The sequence below is a fragment of the Phocoena phocoena genome, chromosome 16 (genome assembly GCF_963924675.1).
Source record: "Phocoena phocoena chromosome 16, mPhoPho1.1, whole genome shotgun sequence".
In the NCBI taxonomy this organism is placed as follows: Eukaryota; Metazoa; Chordata; class Mammalia; order Artiodactyla; family Phocoenidae; genus Phocoena; species Phocoena phocoena.
The window spans coordinates 62,483,089-62,506,451 of record NC_089234.1 but is presented as its reverse complement, the minus strand read 5'-3'; the positions used below and the strand labels follow the sequence as shown (position 1 = coordinate 62,506,451).

The 23,363-nt window shown below is 55.8% G+C and overlaps 1 protein-coding gene across 1 annotated transcript in view; it reads left to right on the top strand.

Moving 5' to 3' along the window:
- COL13A1 (collagen type XIII alpha 1 chain) overlaps positions 1–23,363 on the top strand; it is a 144,238-nt gene that overhangs the window by 63,740 nt on the left and 57,135 nt on the right. Inside the window, exons 4-12 of the mRNA XM_065893811.1 lie at positions 1,749–1,775; positions 4,504–4,539; positions 7,436–7,462; positions 8,573–8,623; positions 16,449–16,484; positions 17,279–17,305; positions 17,905–17,931; positions 20,918–20,944; positions 21,792–21,818. Coding sequence (XP_065749883.1) covers positions 1,749–1,775; positions 4,504–4,539; positions 7,436–7,462; positions 8,573–8,623; positions 16,449–16,484; positions 17,279–17,305; positions 17,905–17,931; positions 20,918–20,944; positions 21,792–21,818 — 285 coding nt within the window. The remainder of the gene's footprint in view (positions 1–1,748; positions 1,776–4,503; positions 4,540–7,435; positions 7,463–8,572; positions 8,624–16,448; positions 16,485–17,278; positions 17,306–17,904; positions 17,932–20,917; positions 20,945–21,791; positions 21,819–23,363) is intronic.

Genomic DNA, 23,363 nt, shown 5'->3' with positions numbered 1-23,363 from the left:
CTTGTCTCCAGGTGGGCACCCTGAGACCCCCTCCTGGCGCCGCTGTGGGTCTATGGGAAGAGCAGGACATCTGGAAGGAGAGAAACTCACCTGATGGCAGAGCCTCTGGAGGGCGAGACCAGGGGCCAGCTCCACGCACCTCCCGGCCAGTCCTCTTCTTTCCTAATGATCGCAGCATTCAGCGCTCGCTCCATGCCGGCCCGTGTGCTGAGTGCTCTACACAAATTATCTCATTCAGTCCCGAGAGGTAGATATGATTGTTCTCCCATTTACAAGATGAGGAAACTGAGATACAGGGAGGCCAAGCGACTTGCCCCAAGTCACCGACTAGTCAGTGACGGCCAGGCAGGCTGACTGCAGAGCCCTGCTCTTACCTAAAGCCTGCTGCTTTCTCCCGTACCAAGACTGCATCTCTCCTGACCCCAGGCCCCGTCCGTGCCAGGCTGGGGCTCAGCTCCAGAAGCTCTCCGCAGGGGGTCCTCCCGCTCCGCATGGCACCCCATGACACCTCACCAGGCAGCTCTTAGAGCAGTTTCTCCGCCGCCCTCTTGTATCAGATCCATCTGGAAGCTGGGGGCCAGAGTGAAAAACACATGACTTTCTCAGAAGCTGCTTTGTTCCTGAGCCCCCTCCTGTGCATATTACTATGCGAATATCTATTATGATCGACTTTTTTGGGAATGTTTTCCTCTTTTCAGTGGAATTTCAGATCCATCGTATGGAGTCTTTAGTCTGTACCCAGAACTGTGCTAGGCAGGAGTCCTAGGGTCATAAAAAAAGAGTTTGAGGGGCTTCCCTGGTGGTGCAGTGGTTGAGAGTCTGCCTGCCGATGCAGGGGACACGGTTCGTGCCCCGGTCCGGGAAGATCCCACATGCTGCAGAGCAGCTGGGCCCGTGAGCCATGGCCACTGAGCCTGCGCGTCCGGAGCCTGTGCTCCGCAACGGGAGAGGCCACGACAGTGAGAGGCCCGCGTACCGCAAAAAGAAAAAAAAAAAGAGCTTGAGAAAGACATGGCTGTGGTCAGTGAAGACAGACTTCTGGAGCCACACAGGGTGGGGTCCAGTCTCCTGCTTCACTGCCAGCGCCAACCCATTGTAGAGAGGGTGGCCTGAAGCTAGTTAGAGGCATTAAAGGAAGGAAGTCCCACTGCCCCCTTCACCATCCCAATAGAGGGCAAGAGGCCCCCTAGAGAGGCCCACACCCTTCCCACGCCCTGCTCCCTGGCCATGGTCCATCGGCTCAGATGGGGCAGGCCCAGCAGAAGCGTCCCAGGCAGACCGGCTCCATCAGAGCTGGCATCTGGCTTCCCCTATGTCGTAGGACAGGGAAGACCAAGCTCTAGCCCCTTGGGCCCTTTCCCAGGCCAGGACCAGCACACATGAGTGGGGGACACTGAGGCACAGAGACTCAGAGAGAGGGGACATGCCGGTGAGTCCTAGAGCCCTAATGATCCTTGAGGGACAGAGATATGAAGGGACATTCTTGTCTTTCTGTTCCCTGCACCTGTCCTGAGGCTGGCACGGAGGAGACCACTGCTAACTGTTTTTCTGAATGAATGAATGAATGAGTGAGTGAATGCATGCTAGAACTGAAAGGAAGCTTAGTGATTATGGCCCTCTCTTCATTTTGTTCATAAAATAACAGAGGCTTATAGAGCGCAAGTGACTCCAAGGTCACACAGCTGGCTGGGCTCTGTGGAACAATACCCTGACCTCCCTAACCTTCACTCTTTCCCCCTTTATTTCAGGGTCCTGCTGGAAGACCTGGCCTCCCGGTAAGTAGCTTTCATTTCTTTTTTCCTTTGCGTCTCTCTCACGGGCTCTTTCTCAATCCAAGGACAGGAGAGGTTGCGTGGCTGCTTTCCTCCAGGTGTGTCTGGGTAGGAGACCTCTCTCCAGAGTCTCTAACGTACAGCTGAGGGTGAAGCTCCTTGGCACCTTTCCTGGGGCCCAGGCAGGCAAATGACTTCATGCAGGCCCATCCAGGGCCGCACCTGACTTCCATACTGGTGGCCCTATAATGGGGGGCTGGATGGGGAGGCAGTTCCCTGACTTACTGGATGTCCTCCTTACTTGTATGTGCCAGCTTAGTCGAAGGCCACGGTCCCTGCTTTGTCCTGTGTCCTCTGGTAAGAGTAGGCTCAAAAACTTTGTTTTCCCCTCAGTTACCATTTCTGAGTGCTAGAGAGGCTGGGTCAAGTAACCATGGGGACTCTGGGACAAAAGTACACATCAATAGTACTAGTAGCCATGTCTCACTGAGACCTTCATAGGTGCCAGGCATTCTGCTAATCCCTTTATACATTTGATTTGTTCACCAGCTCAATGAAATGGGTATTATTATGCCCATTTTATAGATGAGGAAACAGAGATAGGTACAATAGCTTGTCCGATTGTCCAAGCTTCAGTTGTAGACCTGTTTGAGGTCCCGTGTTACCACATACCATCCCATACTACTGTTTCCTGCGGTCTGTACTCGACATTTGAGGACTATCTTTAAAGTCTTCAAAGGCATTGCCCTGTGGGGTGTAGCCTGGGGCATAGATGCATTGAGTACCGGATACCGCGGGCCCTTGGATGGGTAGTGGCTCAGGCGAGATGCTGTAGCCAGCCAGAGGGCCGAGGTGGGCGTGGAGGGGGAGCCAGGGCTGGCACCAGGCTGCCCTCTCTCCCTGCACTGAAGGCCACACCCCCTGGATTCCAGAGCCTTCTGTGCGTCCCTCTTATCCCAGTTACTCCTCTTTTAGACATGAATTATACTGTAACCTCTTGACTAAACCAGCAGCTTCTATCTAGAATTCATGTCCAGCAGTGACTTTTTTAATGAAATGCATGTGGGCAAATGTTTAGCCCTTGAAAATGAAAACTCTCCCAGCAAGTACGAGCCCTGGAGCAAAGGAGGATGGAGGACTCTGTCCCATGAAATCCAAGGAGGGGAAAAATCAGCTGACTGGGAGAATGTGGGCAGACTTTGTTTTTTTCTGACAATGTCCACCTTTAAAAAGCATTTGGGGGCAATTCTCAGAGCAGGGGCTGCCGCACAGAGTTTTCAGCCTCTGGCCCTTCCATGCCAGCCCCTAACCCGAGCATTTTATGGCCAGGACTGCAAAGAACATTAGTTTTAAAAAAGAAATGAAAAGAAACCAAAACACACATCCTGCAATATCATTCAGAAGCCCAAGAGTGAGTGGGTTGTTGGGACCAGCAGGCCTGTCGTCCTCAGCAGGGAGGGTCACAGTCCTGCTCTGCTTCCGAGCACAGGGACCTGGGAGTGACCCACAAAAAGATTTGCGGATGCTGGTCTCTTGTGAAATACAAAAGTGTGACGAACACACGTGCTTATAAAAATCACTTGCCTGTTGCCATACTGGGCTCACTACCTGTAGACGCAGTTTACACAGCACTCACCAGGTGCCAGGCACCCGGAGTTAGCGTTCCAGAACCATTGTCTCTTGGCATCCTCCCAGCAGTCCCGGGGGAGAGATCCGGATGTTCAGGGAGGTTCAAGAAACAGATCCACGTGTGTGTGTGTGTGTGTGTGTGTGTGTGTGTGTATATATATATATATATATATATATATATATATATACACATATATATATATAACAGATATCCACGTATTGCTGCAACCCTGCCACTCTTTCCCAAAGTCTGAATGGTTTACTAAAGACACCTTCGGCCTTGACAAGTGTACATGTAACAGTAGCCTAATTCAGAGCTGGTTGCTATTCCCTGGTGCGTCCACATACATCTTGGGATGCTAACCATCCCTCGGGACGTTTTGCCTAAGTGAGATCAGCAGACACAGAGTCACCCCAGAAATGCCCACACTTCAGGGGAACCCACAAACCCAGCTCTCTCCTGCCGGGACAAACACCGTCTGATTTTCAGCCCCTGTTGTTTTCCATCCTTCCAGGCCCCTGGCAAACAGCCCCACCCCAGATTTTATGGGTCTGCACCTATATGATTGCAAAAAAATATTCTCTACCAAAAGAGGGAGGAACAAAACTTAATAAGCAGATTTCCAGAGTGAGAAGATGTAACCCCTGGCTGCAAAACAAAGCAGTTCCCTCTCAGCAGCTGAAACTCCTGTTGCGGCTGAACCCACAGGGCGCACTATTGGCGCGGGACGGGGTGGGGCCTGGGTGTGGCAGTGAGGAGGGGCAGGACTCTGTTGGTGGCCTTCACAGACACAGGGCCTGGGGAGGAGCTGGGGGACGTGGGCGCTGCTCCCCAGCTCTGGCAGAGATAGACCAAGGGAAGTGATTCGCCCATCTGTCACATGGGAGCTGCCATTCATTCACCCTGCTCCGTGCCTAGTTCCACGTGACGAGGATGCGGCCAGACAGTCTGTGGGACTGAAAGGGGCGAGTTCACCCACATGACGCCTGGGAATCATCCCAAGTGCCCATGCAAACCAGGTCTTGGGTGTGTAGCTAGCCATGGGGTCCTTCACGTGCTGGCCTGGCTCCAGTCACATCTGTATGTTTCTGCCTCCATCAGGGAGACAAAGGTGCCATTGGAATGCCTGGACGTGTGGTGAGTTGGAGCATCTGTGCCTGCTTGTGTGGCCATTGCTTGCTTCCCCGTGCCGGCCTGTCCTGCAGACCATGGCAAGACGTTGCCTACCCCACCCCAAGGAGGGGTCGGACCTCTCCCTTCCCCCACCCAAGTCTGCTTCAAGGAGGAGGGAAAAGTTTTTTTCCAATCCTTCCGATCTTGCTATATGGTTTTACTCTCCAGAGAACTGCCATGGCAAAGGAAAAATCCAAAAATGGCATGAATAAAGCTCATTGCCAATCACTACTGAGGACCCCCACCCACTCCACTCCCTAACCTCCCGAGGCTGGCAGCTCACCCCCAGATTTATAGCTGCTCCTGCAACCATCCCCCGGCAAGAGTAGCGAAAGATGGCAAGAAATGCAAACTGAAAATGCTCTGCAGAAACTGCAGTGGAGCCAGCTCCGTAGTCATCTTCCCTAGACAGAGGCTAGTGATGCAGAAAGGGCTTGCTTCCAGGCAGGGCGTCCAAATCCTCAGCAGGAGGCTGGGGGTTAAAACATTCATCGTTTCCTGCTGAAAACAATAAGATGATGAAAGGGCATATTTGATAGGGAGCTTGTATCTCAGAAATGGGAAGGTTGGTGCTAGGCTTTAAGGTCCCAGCACCAGGGTTTTTCCTGGTGGCTTCTAGCCTCCGAGGGGCTGGAATGGGCAGCACCTGGTGGCAGCCTAAGGCAATGATGGCCACACGCTGGCCTCACCACCCCCCAGCCTAGTCTAGGACGTGGCCCAAGCTGCTCTCCCCGTCTGACCTCGAACTCCCCACTAGCCGCCAGCCTCAACCTCCACCCTGGCTCCCAGTGCCCCAACTTGCCCCGTGCCGTCCTTCCATGTCACTCACATGCTTTGCCTGGTAACCTCACCTCCTGGGCCGGGTTGGCCTTAGGCCTGGGTATGGCATCCTGTGTGAGTTTGCTAACCTGGTGTGAACCCAGTGCTCAGAGAAAAGGCACCAAATCATAGCTACCACTTGAAAGTGCTCCCGGTGTGCTTGGAACTGTGCTAAGGGCCTTCCCCACATCAGCTGATTTGGCCCTCACGAGAACTGCATGAGGGGGGCCCAGTTTCTACCCCATTGTTCAGATGAGAGAACTGAGGCTCAGATGTTAAGTGTCTGTCCCAAGGTCACAGGTCTAGGAAGTGGCTGATCAGGGACTTTAATCCAGGCAGTCTGACTCCAGACCTGTGCTCTTGACCTTGATAATGGAACTCACCCTGCCCAGGCCCCCTCCACTGGCATCACAGCTCTACGGAGGGTCTGATCCTTAGGAAGAAGCCGCAGTCCTAGGCCTAGGACTTGGGACATTTCAGAGGTTCAGGACAAGTGTTCCATGACACAGAGCTTTGAGCTCCCCAGGGCTACCCAAGAACTGTCTGTCAAGACATGGAGGCTGGGAGCCCTGGGCCACCCCCGCGTGCAACTGTCCAACCACGTCCCAGATCACAGCACCGTGTGATTCCTGCCTGACCCTGTCTCTAGGCTTCAGTTCTCTAACTCCAAACCCTGAGTCCCCCAGACTGTCACTGGGTCCTTCCCTGTGTAGATTAGCGAGACCGCATTCAGCCGCCTTTCTCAGAGGCTAGCTGTGGGTGGGCCTGGGCCAGGCACATTCTTCACCGTAGCCCTCCGAGATCCCATTTATCAATGAGCATGTTGAGACTCAGTTTGCCCAGGATTGGGGCAGAATTGGGTCTTGTACCCAAGACACCAAAGTCCTTGCTCCTGACAGGTCAGCTTCAGGAGTCTACCCGGCCTGCAGGGAAGCCTGCAAAGTGCAAAGCAATCCCTCCAGGCCTGCCCCCTCCTGCCCTCCTTCTTGGGCCCTGTGGATGTGTCCCCCCACCACCCCCCCGCCGGGGAAGTGTCCACCTGAGCCTCCGGTGGAGCAGGAAGGAGAGCCACAGGAGGGCTCCCCATTTCCTTCTACACAAAGCTATTTTCAAACCACTTTGGTGCTTTCATGCTGCTGGTGCTATTTTAAATGTGACAATGGACCCATTTGGCTGCCCAGTAGGAGCCCTGGCATGGACCCCCTGATAAGAGCTGGGGTGGCCAGTGGGTGTGAAATGCCTGCGTTGTTCCCATGATCCACCAGAGGTGGCTCCACGGGCTGCCACGAATGAGGGTGGATTGGGGCCATCTATCCACTGGTCACTGTGCGTGCAGGGGTCCTTGGCCGTGACCCACTTTCCTCTGCATCCCGGCCACATCCTCCACCCCCTAGGTGTGTGTGTCCTTCTATCTGTCTTCCCGTGTCCCTCCTCGCATCTTGCCTGGCCACCCCTAACGACTCCTGTTGCATCTATTGGCAGTTTTGTGCTTGGTATTCGGTTGGACCTTCAAAACAACTAGACTCCACCTCACCACAGAGTCCTTGGGAAAGTCTCTCCCATGGCCACCCTCTCCTCAAATGACCCCGGCAGCTGGGGCCACGGCTCCTCAGGCGACTTTCTGACCTGGGTGTGTCCTCCTTTCTCTCTGTCTCTCTCTGACACACACACACACACACACACACACACACACACACACACACACACACACACACACACACACACACACACACACACACACACACCCCTCTCGCACGGGGGCCTCATAAGGCCCCTGCCACTGTTTCCTTCTTAGTTATCTGGCTGGGGCCGGCCCTCAGGCCGAGACACCAGCCGTCCACGTGCTGTGCTCGTTGGACTCGGGACCTGTCGTGTGTCAGCATCTGTGTTTTGTTTTGTTTCTTATTTCACGGTGACTTCCTGTGTTGGGTCATTGTGCCATTAACACGAATTCTTGTGTGTGTGCCTCTCTCTCATCCTTTCTTTTTTCTCTCCCTCCCTGTCTCTTCCCTGCACTCCATGTTGCATGTGGCCGCCACAGGGAGGAAAGGGCCAACCAGGCGAGAAGGTGAGTCCACACTTTCCCGTCCACACTGCCACCCCAGCCTCTGCCTCCACCTCCTGGACTCTTGGGGGGGCTTCCAGAGGCCCCCATCCCCTCCTCCTGGCACACAGGCCCCAGCGGAGCATGCCAGCCCGTCCTGCTCTGCCCTCGCAGCCTCTCACAGCCTGGTTTCCTAACAGCTTCCACACCATCGGGCAGGAGTCTTGGGACTCCTGGACTAAGGGTCCCAGCTTCCCTGGCTGAGGTCTGAGGGGTGTCCCCTGCCCGCCTCTTCGCATTGATTTCAGCCTTAGGCAGTCACCCTTCCCAGAGGCAAGGAGAGCAGCAACTGCTGTTTTGTGTAGCTGGTTCTAGCCCCTCCCTAGCCCTCCACTGGTCCCTCAGATTTAGACACTCTATTTGTGCTGCTCCAGAGAGAGTCCCCCAGGGGAACACCCAGACCTACACCTAGTCACACCAGGACTAGGAGGCAAGGCAGCTCCCACCTTCAGGCTCAGGGCTGCTGGGCCCAACAGCAAGTGTGTGTCTTCTCCCCCCCCTCTCTTTACAGCAGCTCCAGCCCGGGGCCAGGGTGTGAAGCCGTGTGGCCACCTGGGGCTGGTGAAGAAGACCTCAGGGGGTGTGGAACTTGGCTGGGGCTGGGGCAGGTTGGGAGCATCCTGAGCAGGGCCCTGTGGGGATGCCTCTGGGGCCTGAGCAGCCATGGCTGAGCTGAGGCCTCCTCTCTCCTCCCTCCCCCCTCCCCCCTCCCCGGGCCCCCTCTTGCCCATCTCTGCACTGAATCCTCTTCTCGCACTTCCGGCCGGGGCCCTGCCCTCTTTCCCTGGTCCCCACGTCCCGTGCTCTTGCTCACGTCTCTTCTCTCTTCATTCCTCCTGCTTCCCCACTGCCCTTCTCAATCCTTCTCGAATGTTCCATCCATCCCCTTTTCATCTCCTCTCCTCTGGGTCCCTCATCTTCCCCCGTATCCTCTGCCCCGCTTTGTCCTCTGGCTCTCGGGACCCACCCTCACCCGCTCCGCCTTCCCCACCTGCCAGCTGCCCCCTTCTACTCTTCCCCTCCCACCCCTGCCCCCCTCCCTCTCCCCCTCCTCCCTCTTTCTCTCCCCCACAGGGGGCCCCAGGAGATGCCGGGATGTCCATCATCGGTCCCCGCGGCCCCCCGGTAAGTGGCTCTTGCCCTTCCTCGGGGTGGGGGGATGGGTCAGTTAGTAAGGAGGCCTGTGGGGGGCCAGCGCGGGTCCTGGCCACGCCTCTGGGTGTGACGGCCACCACAGGGACGCGGTCCGCTGGGCCAGGCCTCACTGCTGCTGATGTTAAAGAAAGCGGCCTGACTAAACCGACCTCAGTTACAGCCTCTCGGGAGGGTTCACAAGGCCCTACCCTGTAGCCGTGAAACGACAGCAGCTGTGAGGCGGCCCTGCTGTTCACAGGCAGAGGGCGAAAGTGCTGGCTCCTCTCCCGGGAGGGCGGTGGTGGCCGTGCTCCGGCTTCCCGGGGCCACGTTCCAGAAGCCCAAGAAGCAGTTACCCCAGAGCCCAGGTCTCCTGAGCCAAGCACCCTCTCCTGCTCTTGACAGAGCCCAGCCCGCCTCTCACCCTCAAAGGCCCTGGTTCTGTGCTCAGTGCTGGGTCCCAGTCCCCCACACCCAGTGGCTGGGGGCTAGGGAAAAGCAGAGAGCCTTCCCCTCAGATAGGCTTCCTTAGGGACCAAGGCGGGGGGGGGGGGGGGCGTGGGCGATGCTGCGGGAAGATAGCGTGACTATGGGAAGGAGGAATGGCTGTTTTTCTCAGAGCGTCCGACCCAAGGGACTTCGATAAAATCGCCAGATGTCGGGGTGGAAAGGACCTCAAGGATGGTCTAGCACGACCTTCTCAGAAGGGGAAACTGAGGCCTGGGGAGAGGAAGGGGCTTGGCAAGGGTCCCACACATAGAGGCCGAAGCAGCGTTAGAACCCAGGACCCTGGGCGCCCAGGGCTCCCCGCACAGCAACAGGCTGCAGTCTCCATGCTCTGCTGTGCTCTTTTCCTTCCCTGCCGTGCATGGTTGAGAGGGGTAGGGACACAGAGGCCTAGCCTCATGCTCCCAGAGCCTAGCCCAATGGGTGATGAAGCCCCCCTACCCATTCCCCTGCGTTCAGTGGGAAGCAGGAGGCTCCTCCCCACTGACTAGGGAGAGGAGGGGGGTCAGAGAGCAAATTGCTAAGCTACATGCAAGGCCCTGACGGCTCTGCAGCCAGGAAGGGGCTGTGGTGAGAGCTGGGAGCAGAGAGGGAGAGCCGAGAAGGTCAGAGAGGGCAGCCGAAGGATGGAGCTGGGGAGCAGGGCCAGCGGGCAGGCCGGGGGCCTGGACTGGAGGCAGGGCTTGAAGGGGCCTGGACTGCATGGACAGGCCTTCCCTGCAAGGTTTCTACCAGCTCAGACCACGCGACAGTGCCGAGGGCTGACACTTTGCACTTACTCTGTGGCAGGCAGTATCCTAACACCTTTACACATAGTAGCTCACTTAATCCTCACGAGAACTCCACAGGTAGGTACTATTAGCACCTCCATTTTATAGATGAGAAAAGCAGGGCACAGCGAGGCTGAGTGACTTGCCGAAGGTCATACATGAGAGTGTGGCCATGGTGCTGGGATTTGACACTCAGCCCGGGCCGTGTGCTCAGGGTCTACACTCTGACCCCTGATGCTACCCAGCCACGGGGTTCCCATCACCTGTGCTTCTGGCTCACGTGGCCACCGTCCCGGTGGGCTGTAAGCCCCCTCGTGTACTGGGGGAGCCACAGTGTGGGTGCCCTGAGCCCAGGTGGGGTACCCAGCCAGGGGGCGACTAGGACATGGGGAGGTCACAGAGAAAGACAGTCCCCCAGGTTCCAACGACAAGGACGGAGCCTGGGGTGGACCTGTTAGGAGGACAGGGCAGTAACACAGAATTCAGGCCCTACCCTTTGGCCAGCATCTCTGTCTGCCTCCTGGTCTGACCACAGGTGTTCCCTTGTGTGGATCAGGCTGGTCCTCTCACACCCTCTTAGCAGCATCTTTCAGCAGTGTCATGTCAGCTGGATACCTAGAAGTGGTTGAAAAGGCCTTACTTCTGGAGAATATGCTCCGGGGGCAGGGTCTGCCTCAGCTCCCCCTGCTTCCAGCCCAGCGTGTATAAATATACCCACCGCGCTGGACATGGTTCCAGTGGTGAAGAGTACCTTCTGTTCCAGTAATAGCAATAGCTTCCCTCTCCTGGACACCTAGGAGACATGCTAGGTCCTACACTGAAAGCCTGTGTATGTGCCAGCCTCCTCCAGTCCCTCCGGCCCCCAGGAAAGCTGCCAGCCCATTTCACAGAGCGGGAAACAGAGGTCCATAACTGGCCTGTGGTCACACGGCTCCTCAGTGCTGGAGCTTGGTTTGGGCCCGGTCGGCCTCATTCCAAAGCCAGCATTCTTTCTCTAACACCGCCTTCCACGTTTTAAGCTCTACTGTTTAAAAAGGATATTTACCTTGAAAAAACAATCCTCCCTGTGAGTGTTGTGTTGATGTTGGGAGAGGCTTTATGGCACCAGGAGGCTTGATCAAGCCCAGTGTCCTCGGATTTTGGCCTGTGTGTGTGACCTTCACCCAGATGGCTGGGGCCGCCCCTGCTGAGTCCTCGCTAGACACCAGGGCCACCCCCTTAGCTCCTCCTAGGAAGCCACCTGGAGCTGCTGAGAGTAGGGGACCGCAGAAGACCATGGGACCGATTGCAATTAAGGGGTAGAGGTCAAGTGGGCAAGCCCTCTGCGGTCCAGGATGATGGGGAACATGTGGCTTTCCACTCAGCCAGGAAGGGCCTAGGACACATGCTGCTAATGAGAACCAGCCTTGCCACTCTCAGGGGCCACCTGCCTCCTGTCGTGCAGCTTCGTAAACGGTCCGTGCAAAGGGGGCACCATCCAGGCACTTTGGAGAGGGATGGTTCACATTCCAGTGAGGCAAGGTGCCGGAGCGGCGGACCCCATTAAACTGAGTGGGAGGCTGGGACTCTGAGATGCTGGCTGACCCCACAGGCACTGGGGAGGTCAGCTGCCAGGCTAGGAAATGCCCCCCATCTCAAAGGGAGCTCATTCTTTCCCGGAGACCCCAGGTTCTCTTCAGGGGCCAGGAGGAGCTGTCTGAACTTCCAGCCCTCATTCACAAGGAGACACCAGGTCAATACACCCGTCGAGTGTTTCTTCGTTTATTCGTTCCATTAATATTTGCCAGGCACCTACGACATCCTAGGTGCTGGGTAGAAGATGAAAACCTGACTGCAGCCCGCTTGCCCCTTTGCAGAGAGAAGCCATCCCATAGTGATTATAGTACAGACAGTCAGTGCTCAGCTGGGGACGGTTAGGGAGCTGTGGAAGATGAGGAGGCACCTGACTTGGGGTGAGGGCAGACAGGGAAGGCTGCCGGGAGGAAGAGGTAACTAAGCTGTGATCAAGGAGGAACAGAGGTCCCAGGTACCAAGGCTGGGGAGGAGTGCTGAAACTCCAAGGCAGGAGCGTTTCCCGTAAACTACCGGAGAAATGGGGAAAGTTCTTTCCAAAGCAAAGCAAGAGCAAGGATGGTGAGAGAGAGGTTGGCGAGGTAAGCAAGGGCCCGATCATGAAGGACACAATGTTCAGGAGTCAGGATTTTACCCCGAGGGCAGTGCAGACCCCTTGGGTTGTGTTCTGCTGAGGAGGAACACGATCAGACTTGCAGTTTAAAAAGCTCCCCAGGGGCTTCCCTGGTGGCGCAGTGGTTGGGAGTCCGCCTGCCGATGCAGGGAACGCAGGTTTGTGCCCCGGAGGTACTATTGTGCCCGCGGAGCGGCTGGGCCCATGAGCCATGGCCGCTGAGCCTACGGGTCCAGAGCCTGTGCTCCGCAACGGGAGAGGCCACGACAGTGAGAGGCCCGCGTACCCCCCCCCCAAAAAAAAAAAGCTCCCCTGATCCTTCCTGCTCCAGCACAGAGCATGCTTAGAAGAGGCTGCAGGTACGGGGCTGGCAGGAAGGGACTTGTAATCGTCAAGGCCTGGACTGGAGCACAGTCAGTGGGGCTGGTGGGAGGGCTGGACTGGCGAGATATGTTGGAAGGGGAATTGACGGAATTTAGTGATGATAAAAATGGGGATTGACGGAGAAAGAGGAGTTCAAGGTGACCCCACCTTTCGGACTTGAGTAGCGGAGTGCCTGGCAGTGCCCTTCCCCACAGGGAGAGAAGCAGATTTTGTGGGGGCAGATGAGTTCAATCTGAAGGTGATAGATTTGGGATGTCCTTGTAATGTTTGGCCTTCCGTTTGCTGCCGGAGGTCAGAGGGAGTGGAGGCGGCTCCCGAGGGTGGGTCATACACACCCTCTCCCAACTCTGCGTTCAGTGACATCACTTTTCAAGCTTAAAACGGGCTGTGGTGGGAATATTTACAGAATCACAGATTTACAGAAATTGGCAAATGCTGTACAAAGCAGGGCTCTCCTCCCCCACTCTCCCCATCGTGATTAAGCATTTACCAGCAGAGTCTTGTTTAAAAGATAGCCAGCACTGACTTGGGGTAGCGGAGGTAGAATAAGGCAGGCTCTGGACAGATCCACGACTGGCCCTCTTTCAGGGGTTAGATAAGAGGGAAGGGAGAGCTCCTGGTAGCGTCCTTCCTACCAGAAACTTCAGTTTGTCTGTGTTGCTTTACCCCACACAGGTGCAGGCAGGAGGAAGGTAGGGAGGAGTAGACGTAGGTCCACTTCCAAAAGACAGGGATGCACTTCGCTCCCTCTCTTCCCTGGCCTCGAATTAAAGGAAGAGATTTTAGAGAGCAGTGTAAAGCTTATTTCCCTTGTTCTTGTATAGAAGGATATAACATTAATCTGTAAATTAATCTACAAAAAAATCTATCCACAATTTTAACATGATCCTAATACCCATGAATCTGGGGCGTGGAGTTAGGAGTCCAACAAAATAACATTCAATTTCATTTGGAAAAATAAAAGTTATGAGAATTTCAGAAACTTTTTGAAACATAGAGTAAGGGGGGTAGGGGAAGAGGGGTTTAGTTGTTCTAACAGCCATCAAAACGTATTATAGAAACAGAGCAATTAAAACAACAAATAGAACAGAAGTAAAGTCAGACGCATCTGGGAATTTGGTCCATGATAAAGGCTTCATTTCACAATAGAAAGAGAAGACAGATTGTTCAGGAAATGATGCTGAGACAACTGACAAACAGTTTAGAAAGCAGAGTAAATTTCAAATGAACAAAATACTCAGATGTAAAACATGCAGCCATAAAATATGAGGACAAAGCATGAGCAAACATTTATAATTCTGAACTGAGGAAGTCTCTTCAAAACATGACCTAAAGACTTCCCTGGTGGTGCAGTGGTTAAGCATCCACCGCCTGCCAATGCAGAGGACACGGGTTCGAGCCCTGGTCCAGGAAGATCCCACATGCCACGGAGCAGCTAAGCCCATGCGCCACAACTACTGAGCCTACGCTCTAGAACCCACAAGCCACAACTACTGAGCCTGTGTGCCACAACTACCGAAGCCCACCTGCCTAGAGCCCGTGCTCTGCAACAAGAGAAGCCACCACAATGAGAAGCCTGCGCACCGCAACGAAGAGTAGCCCCCGCTCGCCTCAACTAGAGAAAGCCCACGCGCAGCAATGAAGACCCAACGCAGCCAAAAATAAATAAATAAATTAATTAATTAAAAAAAAAACATGACCTAAAACCCAGAAGCCATAGGAAAAGATTGATATGTTTGTCGGCATAAATGTAGAACTTCCACACGGCAGAAAATATACCATAAAAAAGATAAATGCCAAATTGGAAAGAATATTTGCAACACATATGACTCTCAGTTACTATTCTTGACAAAGAGCTCTACTCAAATCAGTAGGAAAAAGATAAATGTAGTAGGAATTATTGGTAAAGAATACAAACAGGCAGTTCACAAATAAATAGGATGGGTCAACAAACATTGGAAGAGATGTCCACCTTCAGTATAGATATGAAGACATGGAAACTAAAATCCATTTCCAAGCCTCTCCAAGTGCCTCACCAAGGCCCGACCTCTCCAGGAAGTAGAGTCCCAGTTTCCATTTGGTCAATGACAACATTCTTCCCAAGATCCCTGAAAAAGCTTTGGTTAGCCCTGGCTTTGGCTCTGGGTGGGAGAGATGCGTCCTGCTACCAGGGACAGCTCTGTAATTAGCAAACCATGTGATTATCCCTACCATGTAAACATTACCCAGAGTGGGACTTGAAGATGTTTCTTGGAATCCTCTCCTCCTGACCTTTTCTTCAGGCCTCTCAGCATTCAGCGTAGCTGGAAGTTTACACTGGGTGGTTTCCAGGTTTTCTTCTTAGTGCTATTCTTAGCATCACTTATCCTTGAGAGGAGAGAGGCCTGGGGCCCTTCTGGTACATGAGTGGCATCTCCACGCTCTTGCCCTCTGGGATGCTTCCCACAAGCCCATCCCGGGCCCACAGCATGCTCCAGCTGGTTCCCTGCCTGGACCCTGGCAGCAGGGACCCCATCCCACCCAGCCTTGTCCCCTGAGCATATCCCCCGAACAGAGGCCTCTAGGCATCCATGTCCACAGCTTCAAGGAAGACCCAAGCAGCCTGGAGGTGTTTCAGGTTTACAGCCGTTGGACCCAGAGGAATCTTCCTCCGGATAAGGGCCAATTCTGAAACTACTGCTTGGCAAGGACAAACCTCCATTGATCCTAAGACATTGGATCAAAGACAACCTTGCTTTATTCTGGTGCTCCTAGGTTCAGTTCAGTTTAACAAACATCTGATGATGGCAGCTACCATTTCAATAGGCTTTACAAATATAGCTGAACGACCCTATGAGTTCATACAGTTATCCCCATTCTATAGATGAGGAGACTGATGCACAGGGAGGTTAAGCCATTTGCTCAGAGTCACATAGCCATTGGTGGCAGTGGAGACACGATTAGAACTCAGTCTACCAGAGTCAAAACCCCAAGCTTGGGAAGAGACTGAGGCCATCTCAGTCAAGGGGAGACTTCAAGCTGAAAGCTAATCGTGTGAAAGATGTGGTGTGTCCACTGAAAGGCAGGTGAGCCAGGGCGCCCAAGCAGAGAGTAGGTAGAAGATGAGGCAGGAAAGGAGCTGAAATGGTGCATCAGGATGAGAGTGAGGCTGACCTTGAATGACATGTGAGCAGAAGAGAACCCTTGCTGGTTCTTGAGAAGGGGAGTGACAGGACCCAGGTTTCTTAGCTCTCCATCACCCTGGACCTCCCGGTCAGCCCGTTCCAGCCCTGGGTCTGCACAGCCTCAGGCTTCTTCTCACCTCCACACTTCTCTTTTGTCCTGAATCTGGCCAGTGAATCTGCTTCTAATCTCCAACCTGAATACCGAGATCTGTGCACTCTGTACCTCCAGAAAAATGGACATGATCGCTCTGCATCCCACAGAGATCGGGGGACCCAGAGATTATCCAACCAGGAGAGCCCTATTAGCCAGGGCGAGAGGACAGTGGGCAGTCCGACCTGTTCTGGTCTGAAAACACATTCCAAAGGCCAGTTTCTGATATCCAAACCATCGTTAGATAGGTGACCATGAACAATGACTGTGTAGATGAAGCAGACTTAGACAATCCCAGTCCAGGAGTTCAGCGTGCTGTAGGCTGTCCCCATTGTCCTTGCTCTCCATCCCATTCCCATGCCGAGGTTCAGAGCATCTGGGTGGGCAGTGAGGAGCTCTGGGAGGCTACTTCCCAGAAAAACCCAAAGGATGCTGGCCACTTGCTTTTTCCTTCCCCACCCCACTCCCTGGAGGAGACTTCCTATGATGGTCCATCTCCTTTCTCCATCCTGCCTCCCAGCCTGTGTCTCTCACGGATGATCACAGAGGAGTGGGAGGGAAACCACTGATCCTCTGGGAGCCAAGGTGAACGGGGGACTAAGGTGTGGCTTCCTCTCCTCCTCACCCACACTCACTCCTTTCCTGCTCTTTTCAGGGTCAGCCGGGCACTCGAGGTTTTCCTGGATTTCCGGTAAGTGGAGAGGACTGGTCAGCTGTGCCCCCTGGCGACTCCTGGGCCTGGCTGTGTTAAACTTCAGGCAGGGCCGGCCCTCAAACTGCTTTTGCCATTCCACATTCCCATCGGTAAGGACCCTCTCCTGCAGCCTTTCGTGGAGAGTAACTGAGGAGAGTAGCCCAGCGCTCGGCTACAGTGCAGGAGGGGACAGGGACACCAACACGGAACTGCAGGGGTGGCAGACAGGACAGGCTGTGAAGCCACAGGACCCTGGACCGTGGGGCAGATGACGCACCACTCGGAGGCCACCTCTGACCTGGCTCTGAGAGCAGATCCGCCTGCTGGGGGCAGTCATGTGGCCATCTGGATGTCCTGGGAGCCCTGCCTAAGGCCTAAGACAGATTATGAGAGGCGGGCAGGGAGCAGCCAGCTCCCCCTTTCCCGCAGGCCTCGGCGCTGGCCAGCCCTGCTTTCCAGGAACACGCCCTCCACTTTCCACTAGAGGTGAAAAGGACTTTGACGCCATGGTGACTGCCACCCGTCAGGTTCTCCCTCGTGCCAGCAGGGGGCAGGGGGCATCTCGTTCACTCCCAAAGACCCCTCATGGGAGATTCTTTTACTCTCCACTTTAGAATGGGACAGCGAGGTTTAAGCTTACCCATGGTCTCGTAACAGCAAGTGGTGAAGCAGAGATGTGAACCCTAACTCGTTACAGTGCAGGACCTGTGCCCTTAACTGCCTCCCAGGCTGCCCCTCTGCCAGGACAGCTGTGATGCTCAGTCTTTACCTCTGGCCTCTTTCTCTTTCAGGGTCCCATTGGGCTTGACGGCAAACCGGTGAGTGGACCCTCTCGGGCTATGGGCTCCCCCCACTTAGTCCAGGTCACGAACCCAGGGTCTCCTAGTCCTTCTGCGAGACCCCGACTCCTTGGAAGACGCTTCAGATAAAATGGACGTTCTTGGGGCGGAAAGTCGTTGCCAGTGGGAAGGGGAGGAGAGGCCATTTGAAGGAGTTGCCCTGTCCCCCATGAGCCTCCCCTAGGCACAAGTCCACGGCCTCCAAGCTGCGCACTCAGTATCTGAAACAAGAGCCGTCCTAGAATCTGCTGATTCCGGGGCCTCCTGGAAGGGGCTGGAAGGCAGTGAGGCAAGGAGGCCACGGGAGAGGAGAGGGCTGGAGAGCTCTGGCTCGCGCCGTTGCCCCCAGCCTCGCAGGGCGCCTCCTGTGTGCCGCTCGGCGTCTCCATCTCGGTCAAGCCCCAATACGTGCCCAAGTCCACATGGAGGCTGCTTCCCATCCAGAGCTCCTCTCTGCTCATCTCAGTCCTTTTCACCGGGCCCCAGAAGCACACGTTCACGGGAGGAGCCCTGTGTGACTGGGGGGTGGGGCTGGGGTGCAAACGACTCACCCAACACTCATGCTCCTCTCCTTCCAGGGCCGCCCCGGACCAAAAGGGGAGACGGTAAGACCCAGCTTTCCTGCCTTCCCTCGAGGGGTGCGGGGGTCAGCCTAGCCCTCACGGGCCACAGAAGCACTGCCCCGCAGCGGGAGTGGCCGCCCCATGGTCACTCCCCGGCTGGGTGCGACGCGTCCCCCTAGGTCCTCACTCAGTGCAGGGAGGAGAGGCGGCAGGGGGGCTTCTCCACCTGAAGAATGAGGAAAGGGAGGTCCAGAGAGCGTCTGCGCTTGGCCAGTGTCACACAGAATTAACAGCTAGTGTTCCCAAACCACCACTCTCATCCAGCACTCACAGGGGGGCCGAGGGGTACCCATCTGGCACTTCGTCCTGAGCCTGATTTCCTCATGCTCCCTGCTCTGGGCCGCCCAGGGCTCCAGGCGCTCCTGCCCCAGCCGGGCACAAGGCAGACCTGGAGAAGCAGACCTCTGCCCCTACCTTCCTCCTGGCCCCTTCCCACCTTCTGGAGAGCCTTAACCCAGTCCGTGCCACCCCGGAAGGAACAGTGATGGCCCTCAGCAGGGCACTGCTCTGTAATCCTCCCAACAGCTTATCATCCCCACTCTATGACAGGGCAGATCAAGGCTCAGAATGGTTGTGTGTATTGCCTGAGGTTATACAACTCCTAAATAACAGAACAGGGAGTGAGACCCACGTGGTAGGCCCTTACCCTCCACCGTGTCTCCTTCTGCTGCCAGGGCCCTTTGTTTAGAAAGAAAGGGACCCTTCTAGGGGACTCCCCTTTCTGCCATCCCTCTGCCCCACCCCACTTCACCCGCGGTGAGTCTTCCCCATCTGTTCCGGGGTCAGAACTAGCTTGAACAGGGAACGGTAGGGCCACCCCTTCTCCCATGAGCTCACATCAGTGTGTTAGGTCCCCCGTCCACCTCGTAGTCGTCGGTCAAAATCCGACAGGCCACAGAGCCATTAGGCTTCTGTTTGGCTTGGCACGGGGACCCCAAGCTATTAACTCAACACACTGTCTAGTGTAATTATCTTAGCCTGTTTATCATCTGTCCGTCTCCCACTTGCCTCCCTTCCTGGATGGTTTACCTGCTGCTGGGCATCCAACATGGGGGGCTGGGGCTCACCCTCACATGCTTAACCTGTGCCCTCACCTGTCAGAAGGGGGTCACCTCTGCCCCACCCACCTCACAGTAGCCCCAAGAATCTGATGTAAGGCGTAGACAGGACCGGGGCCCCCCAAGTGGCGTAAAAGAGAGCCAGGACTCTGCATTCACGGCTTGTCCCACAGCTCACAGGGCTGTGCTAAGGACGAGAGGAGTTAATTCACACCAAGTGCTTAGAACAGTACCTGGCACAGAGGAAGCACGACAGGTACCAAGCTGGCACATCGCCCTGACCTGTCCTAAAGGGGCAGGCTCAAGAGCTAATCAGTGCCCTGTGTTGTTGGACCTTGAAATACTTAAAAGAAACTTGAAATTCAGATTTTTGTTGTACTCTCCTTGCTATTCAGTATTTCAGTTTATTGAAATAAAACTGTGTGGGATCAACAAAATACCTTGGGGACCACGATTGTCCCATGGGCCGCCATTTGGGATGTCTGGACTCAGTCCTCCAAGTCTCTGCACTCCCAAGCCTTTGGGTTCTTCCTCTGGGCCCCTGGCCCTCCTTCTCTCATCACACCCCTCTCTCTGTCCCAAGAGAGGGTGGCCTGGTCCCCTGCAGTCTGACTCCCTGCCATATGCGTCACATTCTGCTAAACTTGATGCTAAACACTTAGTGAACCGCATGGGCTGGGGCGCCACGTGGCTTGTCCCAAAGACCACGTGTCCCTTCCCACGAACCTCCTAGGAATTTCCCAGTTTGGGGGTTGGTCCAGTTGTCAAGTCGGGGACAAAAGAAGGCTTTCCTCCCACCCAGATGGATCTGTCCATGGGCATCCTGAGGTCTTCAAACCCCAAAGAGACTGGCCTGGCAGGTGGGTCCTCACAGGCCCTCAGGAAGGCCTGCAAGATGGAAGGGAGCTCAGGGCCCCAGAGGCTGGGACACTGCCTGTGGCTCCAGCCAAGTTTAGAAGCCCTGCCCCCTGAGGTCCAGCCCAGTTCAGAGCGCGTGGCAGAGTGGACACAGCTGGACCTTCACGGTCCCAGTGCCACCACTCACTGAGCCACAGGGTCTTGTCTCCGTCACCTCGTCCGGGAGATGGAGTGACGCCAGCGCCTTCCTCTCGGGCCAGCGCGGGTGTGACTCAGCACGTCCTGAAAGCCTTGCCTCCGAGGGGATCCTCAGAACAAGGTGCGCCATCCTACCCCCTCCCCTCCACACTGGCCGAGCGTGAAGCCTTCTCAGCACTGGCCTTGGGTCAGGCTTCTGAGAGACCCAGCTGGACGCCATGTCCTCCTCAGAGAACTGAGGATGGCTTAAGTCGCCCACTTCCTGCTTCCTCTTTGGCCAAAGTTTTCTCCAAAACCCCCAAAGTCTGCAGCGCTGCCCCAGCCCCCGTGTCCCCAGAAGCCCTTCTGGTTCAGTGGGGTTGATGCTGAGGCCTCGGAGGGTAGGAGTTAGAAGGTGCTTTTGGCTCCGTGAGGACGTGGCGTGAGTGTGCAGTAGCAGAGCCCTGCCTGACGTGGCCACGCAGCCTCCTCCGTGGCTGGCCCACAAGATGCTGGCGGTTGCGGGAATGAATGAAGGATGGCACCTGTTCTTCATCGCGGCCGCGTGCGGGGGGCAGGGCACACCTAGTCATGTCCACGGGCGGATGAAGGAGCCGGGCCACGCCAGCTGGAACATCTCGAGCACCGGAAGACCTGGTGTGGGTGGCCAAGCCCAGCCTTCGGGACTGCAGGCTTTCCAAAAAGTTCCTTGCACAATCCCGTGCAGGCCTGCATCTCTGATTCTGCTGCCTTCTGTGCGCCACTGACCTCCCCACAGGGCTTGGCGGGTACCTCGCCCCAATGTTTCCCAGCAGAGAGGCTTTGGGCCCTGAGTCCTTAGCCTCTGTTTCTAACTGTCTCATTTCTCTTCTTAGGGACCTCCAGGACAAAAAGGAGAAAAGGTAAGCTGATGGAGGTTTTCTAGAATTTTCATCTCAAGAAGCAGCCTTCCAACAGGTAGAAAGGATTATTTTCAAACTTCAGATTTTATCAACAGAACCAGGGGAATCCCCCATACCCTGTGGTACATGGTATATGAGAGAGAGAAGGGAAGATGCCCTGCGTGGGGTTCTTTTGCGGGGAAGGCATGGCCTGGAGCCTGGTCCTTCTCAGCCTCTTTCTCTGCCCATCCTGCCTGCCACCCCCATGGTATTTCCTGAGCACCTCCATGAGCCTCTAGGATTTTGAGGTGTCAGTTTGTAAACCACTGGCCTGGCCCTCTTCCCAGCCTCCTACCTTCTCTGGTTCCTTGAGTCGCTGATGGGGGCTCTTCTGGGCTTGCCCCCAGGCGGATGGTGCAGGGACCTGGCACCCGCGGCTCCAAGAAGGCGTCTCCGAGGGCGCCGTTGCCCATAGCCTGCCTTGGTGTCTACTGTTCCCTTCCAGGGGTTCCTGTTCAGAGCCATTGGGTGGACCCACCCAGAGGGTCAGCCTTTCCGGAAGATACTTCCAGCCAGGCACGGAGCATAACTCGTGACTCTGCCGTCATGGCATGTGATGTATGGCGGCAGAGTCCTGCCCTTGGCTCTGTGGAGCCACGTCCGGGCAGGCCCTGGAGGTTACCTGCCTGCTGCCAGCCAGGCTCGAGGGAGGGAATCAGTTATCCTGCCCGAGAGAGCTCAGCCCAAGACAGAGCGGGGCAGGCGGGTGACGCACATGCATGGTGCGTCCCCAAGTCCTGAGGTTGCCCCCGAGGTACAGCCCCCCAACAAGGGCCTGATTCCTCCTCTCCTTCCTTCTCTTCCCCAGGGTCAGTGTGGAGAGCACCCACACCGGGTAAGTGAACCCCAAATACTGATCCATCCCTGGAGCACAGCCCCCAGTTTAGCCTCATCTTCTTCCCTACAGAGCTTGGAGACCAGGAGCACACAGCCCTCCTCTGCACTCAGCAGCCAGAGTGGTGCCATGACGGTGCTGGGGTGTTTGGCCAGCTCCTGGGGTGTGCCTGGTAGTCAGTGTGTGTATGTTTGTGCAGAGCTGCGTGTCTTTGTATGTCTGCTCCTGTGCTGGCTGGGCCTGCGAGCCCCCGGCGTGTGTGTGCCTGGAACTCTGCACGCCTGGCTGTGTGCTCCTCTGCACGTGGCCTTCATCGTAAGGCTGTGCAGCTTGTGTGAGTCCGGGTCTGGCTCCCTACCCAGCGTGCGTGTGCGTGTGCGTGTGCATGTGTGTGTGTGAGAGAGAGAGAGACAGCTTGTGTGTGTCCAGCTGCCTGCCCTGGTGGAATCAGAGGGACTTTGGGGTTAGTCATTGTTTCAGAGGACCCAAACCTCCATGGTGGGAGATAATTGGAAGCTGACTGAATCAATTCAAGGGTAAAGTCTCTGTTTTGCTTCTTTAAGAATCAAGGAAGCCCCTCCAAGTGGAGTGGGGGATTTCAGGGCTGGGATGATCTCCTGTGCCCCCTTGGCCCTGCCCAGCTCCTTCCTTTCCCTTGCTTCAGCCCAGGATACAGAGCCCAAAGTCTGCTGTCATCCTATCAGGAGCCCTCAGATGTGTGTGCCAACATTAGAGAGCCATTCTCGGGGATGGGGGGGAATGAAGGTGTGCAGGAGCCCCAGTGAGCTGGGACCCGAGAAATGCCCCTCGTTTTGTGGATCGGCCTTGCCTCTCTCAGTGGAGCATCTTTAGGTGTCCATCCCCCTGTCATAGGCTGCATCGTGCCCACAAACACACCCACAGTGTGGCTGCCCTGGGTGCCCACCCCTGCCAGGGAGTGGTCTTGAGGGTGTGGAGAGAAGCACAAGCCAGACTCAGAGTCGGTCAGCTTGGCTCCAGAAGACCGCTGGGAGGGCCTTGCTGGCAGGGTCTGGCCACTCAGACTCTGACCCCTGGTTCCCAGGCCAGGGGGAGGCCAAGGCGGGGACAGCCTTGAGCGTCAGTGGCTGGGGTGGAGGGGAGGCCAAGACTGGGCGGGGGGCACAGGCCGGCAGCAGCACAGACAGAGCCAGCCTGTCAGCGGCATGTGCTGCAGGGAAGCAGGGGCCCTGGTGTTCCGGCCAGCCTGATCCTGATACAATAATAGAAGGTCAGCTGTGTTTATTTGAAGCGATGGGCTCACAGGATTGTTATGTTACCCAAAAGAAAGACAGCATCCCCCAGCACAAAAGACAACACAACTTAGACGCTTTGACAGTGTATCATCAGCCCCGAGAGAACGCATGGGGCCGGTTGCCCTTCAGCGCAACCCAAGAAGAGGGAGCTGGCGGGGAGAGAAGGCTCCACAGGGCCACAGGGCGCAGAGGAGCCCAGGGTATGGCTGCGCCAGTGTGGGTAACGAGTCAGGCCGGGTGAGCGTGGATTTGGGGATCCAGCCGCTGGGCA